This window comes from Cucurbita pepo, chromosome LG16 (assembly GCF_002806865.2).
Source record: "Cucurbita pepo subsp. pepo cultivar mu-cu-16 chromosome LG16, ASM280686v2, whole genome shotgun sequence".
NCBI classification, from domain to species: Eukaryota; Viridiplantae; Streptophyta; class Magnoliopsida; order Cucurbitales; family Cucurbitaceae; genus Cucurbita; species Cucurbita pepo.
In genome coordinates, this window is record NC_036653.1 from 3,808,643 (window position 1) to 3,817,445 (window position 8,803).

At 35.5% G+C, this 8,803-nt stretch overlaps 1 protein-coding gene across 1 annotated transcript; it reads right to left on the bottom strand.

Annotated features, from left to right (window-relative positions):
• Positions 1 to 926: 926 nt before the first annotated feature.
• LOC111777566 (ATPase family AAA domain-containing protein 3-B-like) lies at positions 927 to 6,607 on the bottom strand. Its single transcript, XM_023657226.1, has 8 exons — positions 6,183 to 6,607; positions 5,496 to 5,591; positions 4,831 to 4,941; positions 4,437 to 4,746; positions 3,585 to 3,675; positions 2,789 to 3,122; positions 2,043 to 2,191; positions 927 to 1,761 (listed from the first exon to the last, which is right to left on the bottom strand). Exons 1-8 carry the CDS (start codon positions 6,495 to 6,497, stop codon positions 1,242 to 1,244), a joined length of 1,926 nt encoding a protein of 641 aa, XP_023512994.1. The 5' UTR covers positions 6,498 to 6,607; the 3' UTR covers positions 927 to 1,241.
• Between the last annotated feature and the right edge of the window lie 2,196 nt (positions 6,608 to 8,803).

The window sequence follows — 8,803 nt, forward strand, 5'->3', positions numbered from 1 at the left end:
AATTGAGTCTGCACCTACCATTTTTTGTTTTTGGAAAAATGATTTGGCTCGGGATTGCCCCTTTTTAATTCCAAGGTTTCTCTGAATTTAAAAGTTATCACTTGGTAGGTTTCCATACTAAAGCTCAATCTAATTAAGTACGTATTGTCTTCCAAATTTGGCATATCCCTCCTTTTAAGATTAGTATTTCATTATGTTATGATGTCCATCTTTGGCATATCCCTCCTTTTAAGATTAGTATTTCATTATGTTATGATGTCCATCTTTTTCTTTCATTTGTATTATGTTGGAATTACTGAAGTCATTAGAATACCGATTCCTTTATTGAAAAGTATTTCCTCCTACTTTCTTAGAGGGAAATCAACCTTGTCAACTAGCCAGACTTTTACCTTAAATTTTCCAACTCAAGCCCCCTCATTCATCAACTTTTCCAATATCTACCTTCTAACAAAGAGTGCAAGTTCGTCTCCCTCTCCAATCTCTTCTCATTAAAATTTCTTCCTAAGGTTCTCAATCAAGATTCCACTTGAGGTGTCTTGATTCCACTTAAGGTGTATGAATAAAAAGACCACTTAAGGTGTATGAATAAGAGTTAACGAGAAGAAACTCCTGTACAATATAAAAAATCTCTTATTATCCACAACACGGTCCCAGAATGGAAGAGTTCTGGGTTTGGGTTTATGGTCAAAAGGAAACTCTTTACCGACCTCACACAACTAGGTATTCAAATACGCTATCAAAATATTGAAACCATCACAATTTAAATCTAACTTAGATGGTCAAATATTAATTGCACACATCAATGATCTATGTGAATCTTGAGTTGGAAGCATTTGAGAAAACAATTTCTTTTAAATTGGGAAGAATTCAAATATTGGAACTGCAAACCTACGCAAAGGAAACTGTAAAAAAATGGTCGACTAAGATTTATCCCAATGGTCGAGAAAGCTTCTGACCTACAAATTCGTTATTTCATGTAACTTGTTAGAAGTTTGTTACAATACCTCAGGGATTCTTCTATGACTTCCAAAACTTCAATGAACAAATGATACTTTAAATACCCAAGTGGTAGATACCAATACCACTTAACTTAAATGTAATGAAAACTCACATCAGAGAAATACAAAATTTCCCTCATCAATGAATGGATAGCCTCTAAAATAACACTACCAGATGGAACCATTCAATTTCCCTCCATCCCAAAGTACTAGCCTTCTATAATATCACATTACAAAACACCTTCAATTTTGCACACTGCCTCCATCTGAGCCAGCAAGTTTTATTCTCTGTTGATGCTCTGCAACCTTATAATCTACCACCTCACGAAATAGGCTCGGATCAAGCACGCACGTGTCGCTACCATACACAGCAGCTTGAACACTTGCCATCAACTTCGCTATTTCTCTCCCAGAAAATCCTTCCGTTTTTGCAGCTGCTTCACGCACAATATCATCAGTCAGCCCTTTGACCTCGATCTTCTTTTGTTGTCCTTTAAAAACGTTTTGGAACAAACCAGACTTCCTCATTCCAGCATTAGCTATATATTTTTCTAGATAGAGCTTTAAGAGCTTGAAGCGCTCCTCTTCACCGGGCAAGGGGAATTCCAGAACTTCGTCAATACGATCCCCTACAGCTGAATCAAGATCGCCAGGGCGATTTGTAGCAAGAGCAAGAACGATATCCTTTGACTGGTCACCAGTGCGAAAAAGAAGAGCATTCAGTGCACTTCTTTGGGCTTCACTCATATATGTTTTGTTTCGCCTACAAATTGAGACAATACTCTAATATTAATGATCGCATTTTTCATCACCTCAATCACAAAAATTTTGCCAAAGGAAAAGTTTCTATTACATTAATTTCTGTGAGATGATAATGAAGGAATGAATTATAGAAAATTTCAATAAAATGAGAAACAATATTTATAGCCCAATAGTGTTAGAGTTTTCATAAATTATGTTTCATTACAAACATGAATAGAGATAAAAAGTATACTGCACGAAGAAAAAATTGATATTTATCTGTATTAAGCAAGTTCGACTTACTCGCATAAAAATGCATCTGCTTCATCAATGAAAAGCAGCAAGCCCTTACGAGACTTCTTAGCCCAATCAAATAACTGATGTATCTTAGTAACAGCTTGTGATCCCAGAGGAGCAACATCCCCTCCTGTCATCAATGCATAATCCAGTCCCTACGAGCATAGAAAAAAAAAGAAAAAGAAAAATCAGTGACTGATAGATACGGCACAGTAAATAAGTAAAAAAATGTACAAACTCCCATCACATCAACAAAAAATTCATTGCTAAAACTGGTAACTGAATTTGTGTAACTAGCCTGAAAATCATCAGTTTCACCAGTAGTAGTTTTTGATTGTTTGCTAACCACGGTTCAAATTCAAGAATTCAATGCTTACCCACAACTAGAAACTGCACATGCTAATCTGAAATATATACTACCAAAAAAGCCATAAAGTTCAGTTCACAGGTTTTATTCTGCTCCGCAGTTACAACTTGAATCAAAACAAAAATTCATTTTGGAATGAGTAAGATGTAACTTACCTGCAAGCCACAATCACTACCCACTTAGGTGAAACAGTCAGGACAATAAAAAAATATCCCTAAGGTATTCCAAGAATTCTTGTCATAGCCAAAACAGTGGATACTTCTCTAGCTACATCACCAACTTTGTAGAGTTGTGATAACGCTCATAAATAATAACACTTGATGGTGAATTTATACTTCCAAAGCTTTCAACAACTTAACAAGAGATGATATAAAAGAACTCTTACAGATTTGCGAGCTAGCTCTCTAGCAGCCATTGTCTTTCCTGTTCCAGGAGGGCCATAGAAAAGCATATTCCGAAATGGAGCCTGATGAGACTTCGTATTCGCAGTTGCTGTTGCTAATTGTTGTATCCGCTTTTGAAGTGAAGGGTGTAAAATTACATCTCCAAACCCATTTCCATTTTTTGATGAAGACCCCTTATCTGAACCACGTGATACAGTGCTCATGACACGCGAGAGCAACCCTGACCAAGGGTATTTCCCTCGAGAGGACTCTCTAATCAATGATGGCTGACCTAATATTCTATCCACATAGCTCCAAATCACCTTTGCACCTTCTCTACAGTAAGGAAAAGCCACAAACTCTGCAGTCAGCAAAAAGGGATTGAAAAAAATTTGATGCCCTTAAAAAAATATTCTAACTCCGCACCTCCCTACATAAACCTATCCTTAAAAAAAATTCTGCTGTTGATGCCCCAAAGAGTAGCAAACATCTGATCTGTCAAGCAACCTTTCCTCTTAGGAAAGGATATAGAACAAAGTAAACCTCCAAAAAGAAAAATCCAAACTAGCTACTTTTGAATGAATTCAAATCCAAAATCTAAATGCAAATAAATTACAGTCTCAAAATCTTCCTCTCAAATGGGCAAAAACATTTTACACAACTGAGAGCACAAAATGCAGCCCATAAAGTAGAAGGGAGATTAAATAAACGAACAATTTAACTCTAGCAGAGCAAGAAGATTTTCACAGAAATATAAGTATCCTGTTTCACAAAACGTTTTAGCATTTAATAAAATACCTTGTCGTGTAAATGCCTGCAGCTAATGCAGTAACTCCACCAACAGCAACTATCAATTTATTTTGATCAGTCAAAATGGCCTTTAAACCTCCTGCAAATGTGAATAGAATCAAAACCAGACCAATCCTATGCAATACTGACACCCATGTTAGTGCTAAGAATTAATATATTACTTAACTTGGCACAAGTTTTGAATATGGAACTATTTTTGCTACGGAATTTTATAAAGTCACTAGCCTATTCTAGAATTAAAAAGAAAAGATACGTAGACATCAGTCAGACCGAACATATAGGCCACAAGCCACTAATGCAAACGTACACTGTTATCATTTAGGAAATTTCTTTTAATATTAAATCATACTTCAAGAGACTTAAATTGGTTAAGAAGGTCAGCCACCTCTTATGATGTAAGAGGATAACCAACTCTCTGCTCCTCTCCCAAAAAGATCAAAAGGTAGGGCAAAAAAGAACATTTGCCACCATTTTTCCTCCAAAATAGTAATGGCTGACCCTGTGGCAGATTATTCAAGATGCTAATTCACCTAGTAAATAAATTAATTTGATTGCTTTTTACATGGCCTCATCATTGTACATGTTTGAGATTGCATTAATGATTTAAGGTTCACTTTATAAACAAAACATGTGAAATGGATTTGGATGGGAGAAGTTAAGAGGTAACAAATTGATCGAGATTAACATACAAAGTAATGCATACATGGTTTTTAATTTATAAGAGGAAAAAGCATCTGTTTGTCACAAAATAGTTATACAGAAATATCATGGAGAAGATTTTTCCATCAAACATTTTATGCATACAATATTGATCTAAATTAAATACAGTTCAGTTAATACCTCCAATATGATCAAAAGTAGTATTAATTGCGGCAATCCATTTTTCTCTCTCTGCATTTGCACGATCAACTAGCATTCGCCTGTTTACGTCTTCAGCAAGCTTTGCTTCATGGGCCCTTCCTTCTGCTTCTGCCATAGCCCTTACTCTGATGGTTTCACGCTCTATCTCAGCCTTCTCCCTCTCTGTTTGCCGTCTTTGGGCTTGAATTTGTTCTTCAGTAGCTCGACGTGCTTGCTCTTGCCGAATTGATGACTCTTCTTGTAGTTTTACAAGTTCTTGATTCCTGGCTCTTTGATACTCATTTTCTGCCTGTAAGTATATAGGTCACAAAAAGGTCTGCATATTGAACACATAAAGAAACAAACCCAAACTTAGACGTTAGCAAGCATGTACCTGCATTCTCTTCCTGGCCAATTCATCCTCGTATCGTGCCATTTGGGATTTAGTCTGTGCTTGATGCTGAGCTAACTTCTTCTGCTCATCATATATAACCCTTTGTCTTTCCTACAATGCAAACAAGCAATCCGTCATATGTCAAAAACATAATTAATAGATGCATTACACCTTTATTTGTTTTTTTTCATTTTACAAATATATAAACATTTGTCAAGAATAAGCACATATTTTTCAGTAGAAAACAATGAAGGAATTCAATGCAACCATTGAAAAGTGCATTTACTTTCAATAATGTCCGATCAAACTATTACACCTCATCTGAAACAGAACAAGTTTTATTTTTATCCTGATACAACTACAAGCCTAGAAATTAAAGGATATATAATTGAGAACCTATTTCAAGATTAATTCCACTTAAAATATAAAATTCCAGCAATAAATATGATGAAGTTAAATTCCAAAAGAAATATAAAGGGTTCCTCTTATTGAAACTTTCTCCATGCATCTTAGCATTCCAAATAATTGGTCCAACGCCGGATTCAGACCGTCACCAAAATATCCATTAAAGAAGACTACAAAGTAAACCCAACATTGTTCAAAGGACACAGAGAAGGTAGTAGTATTATAAGAGTAGTTAACCGTAAGGACTTGGTAAAACATACTGTTTCAGCTTGAGCTTGCATTGCTTTGAACTCAGCAGCCTTTGCCTGCAACTCTACTTGTCTCGTCTCTTCTTGCTTCTTCATAACTTCAAAAGCCTACCCCAACAAGAGGCCACCCAAAGGGCAAAATATAAGATTTTGAAGGTAAACGAAACATAACATAATTTCCATGTTGATCTCATCATAGTATGATTGAACTACACTCAGATCCAAAAAGAAAAAGTTTCAAATGATACAAGAAATAAAATGATACTAAAACTGGAAAAAGAATTAACTAGAGAAACTAGAGAACTAAAAATCTAAGCAATATAATCATCCTGTAAAAATACCACTTACTAACTTAAAGCACCAGACAAGAAAACCAGAATTCGCTAAGTGGCCAAATAAAAAAATTACTAAAAATCAGTTCGATCATATTTTTCAGTATCAGTATCTTATAGGATTGCGTAGTTCAGAATATCCATATTTGCAGCTTTTCCTCCTTTCTAAACCCTACTCGTTTCAGCTCTATTGTACAAGCGAAAGCCAAATATAAAAAAAAGAAAAATAGCAATCTACAAGTTCTAACAATGAATTAAAAACACAGAACATACACCGACTCTACCCTTACAGAGAAGAGAACACTAAAAGCCGAGCAAAACCCAATTAGAAACCAAGAAAAACAAAACAAGTGAAAAAAATTGGAACCTTCTTAGCATGCGAAGAGCTAGAAATCTCTCTGAGAGCTTTAGCACCACGCTCCAGCGCTTCGGGGTCAAACCCCGACGACGACGTCCTGGGATTATCATTACGAGCCTTTGGGGCAGACGGCTCAGGATTAGCAGTAGCACCAGGAGAAGCAGATTGTGCGGGAGGAGAAGTGTGAGGAACATTGGCGGCAGGAGAAGAGGAAAAGGGAGGGAAGTTGAAGGGGCCATCGGCATAAGCAGAGCGATCTTGAGATAAAGATGCAGAGGCTGCAATGGCGGAAATTAAACCCATGGCATACGTCGTCTTCGCCATTTCGCAGCAAAATGGTTGGAAAATCAGACCCCGAAGCAGAAACCTAGAGCTCGGCTCGAGGCTCGTGTAAGGGAGGGGTGAGAAATGATAGGGTTTTAAAGAGGTTTTACGAAGAAGCTTCTTCTTTCTCTTTCCGAGGGTTTAAACAGTTCAAGTTCACACGAATTTGGGCCCAAGTAATGCCACATTTTTATTTTTTTATTTATTTATTTATTTATTTATTTTATCTTTAAAGATGGACCAAGTTAAATTAATAAAAATATTTTTAAAATTTTAATAATATTTTACGTTAAGAAAAAAATTAAAAACTTTTAAATTTTCAAAATTTTCAAAAAAAAAAAGTGGAATTTCAATCTGTATTTTAAAATATTGTTTAAACAAAGTAACTACGAGATTCCACGTTAGTTGAAGAGGAGAACGAAACATTGTTTATAAAGGTGGGAAAACATTTCACTCGTTTTAAAACCTTGAGAAGAAGCCCAAAAAGAATAATATATGATAGTGGTAGGCTTGGGCCGTTACAAATTGTATCAAAGCCGGACATTAGGCTCCAAAGGGGGTGGACTGTGAGATGAAGAATTTCTTTTGGGCTCCTTAGGGGTGGATATCGTTGGTTGGGAAAGAGAACGAAACATCTCTTCTAAGGGCATGAAAGCCTCTCCTTAGTAAACGGGTTATTTTATAACTTGAGGGTAAGCCATAAGCTTACAAGAGTGTGGAAACCTTAGTAAACACGTTTTAAAAACTTGAGGGGAAGCCCCTAAAAGAAAGTTGTCAAAAAAAGGATAATATTTGCTAGCTATAGTAACAAAGGTTTCCATCTTAAACCTATTTTAGAAATTTTAAAGTTTATTACTGATATATTTGGTTTTAATTTAGGAATATTTTTTTAGATTTAAAAGTTCTTTTGTTCGAAAAAAAAAAAAAAAAAAAAAAAAAAAATCTCCCCTCAATTTGTTCAATTTGTTCCTTTTGCTTCAGCTATTTGTTTCAATATATTTCGATTGTGGATCAAAACCAATAAAAAAACCTAGTCGAAGAAAAAAAAATTTGTTTCTTCTTTCAAATGAAGGGGTATGAAGAGAGTTAGTTCGCTTTAGTAGTGACAAGAAACAAAGAAAGTACGGAATTAAGTTGGTACTCGAGGTGCTGAGTTTTGAAGTCGTATGTTAGGAAGTTAGTGAGAGTTAATAAGTTGGTGGAGTGAATAAGTCAGTACTTAGGGTTCTGAAGTCGTAGTTTAGGAAGTCCGTATTTGGAGTGCTGAGTGTTACGATCATGCTTGTTCAACACTTGTTGTCTATGACTGCATGTCGGATGTCTAATCATGCTTGTCTATGGCCACATATTCATTCCAAACTACTTCTATATGCTTTCACCTTAAATAGACTTTTACTATTTCATTTTGTGTCAACACGAAAGTGTATGACCAATCACCAAAATCATGTCTACACTCGTCAGAGCTATTATAATGGGATGCGACTACTCGTCAATTCTTCTTACCCTGATTTATATGATATTTAAGTTGCCGAGTCTTTTCTTTGCTTATAGCCTTTTTTAACAGTAATGTTGTTTCAAGAATTTTAGAGTACTAGCTTTTGAACTAAAATTTTATTACAGTTTAGTTTTCCAAAATTTTTAGGCACTTTCTGGGTTCTCCTTCTTGAAGATTTCTATCTACTGACTTTATGTTAATTCGTCAAAATATTCGTGCTATTAGCTATAAACATAGCAAAACAAAGAAAAATTATGCAAGAAACTATTCGGCTTGTTTTTGTAACATAGATTTGAATAGAGGGACTCCAAATTGTTGGAAGTCATGAATTCTTTAATCTTGTGTAGCAATCAATCTTGAGAACGGCAAATTATAGAACAATGCATTGCATGGGAAGGAAAGACAAATTTATAATTTCATTGATAAATTCATATCTTTTGCAAAGAAAGGAATTAAAGTTGAACCAAAATTAAGGGTTACAACAACAAATTACGTTGGTTGGGTTTGGAATGCATCGTCCCTGTTCAAATCCTTTAAAAGAACATGATTCTATGCATTTTTCGTTTTCAGCGTCGCTGTCGTTTCCGCAAAGTCCAATACAAGTTAATGGAGGTGAAATTCCCTCCCTCGCCTCTGTATCTGCATCAATCGAATTAAACAAAAATTTAGTGTCTCATAAATTTGAAAGAGAGAAAGAGAGAGAGTAGGGGAGCAATTAGAGATAATAGAGAGCGTACGAGAGCAAACAAAAAGCGAAAGCATGGCCATTGCAGCGACAAAAATCAAGATAAACTTCTGCATCTTCATCCTT

Coding starts and splice junctions, on each gene's coding strand:
- LOC111777566 (XM_023657226.1), bottom strand. CDS start 6,497: ATGGCGAAGACGACGTATGCCATGGGTTTAATTTCCGCCATTGCAGCC. Junction 2,192..2,788: donor GAGAGCTAGCTCGCAAATCT/GTAAGAGTTCTT, acceptor CTATGCTCGTAG/GGACTGGATTATGCATTGAT. Junction 1,762..2,042: donor GCAGATGCATTTTTATGCGA/GTAAGTCGAACT, acceptor CTCAATTTGTAG/GCGAAACAAAACATATATGA.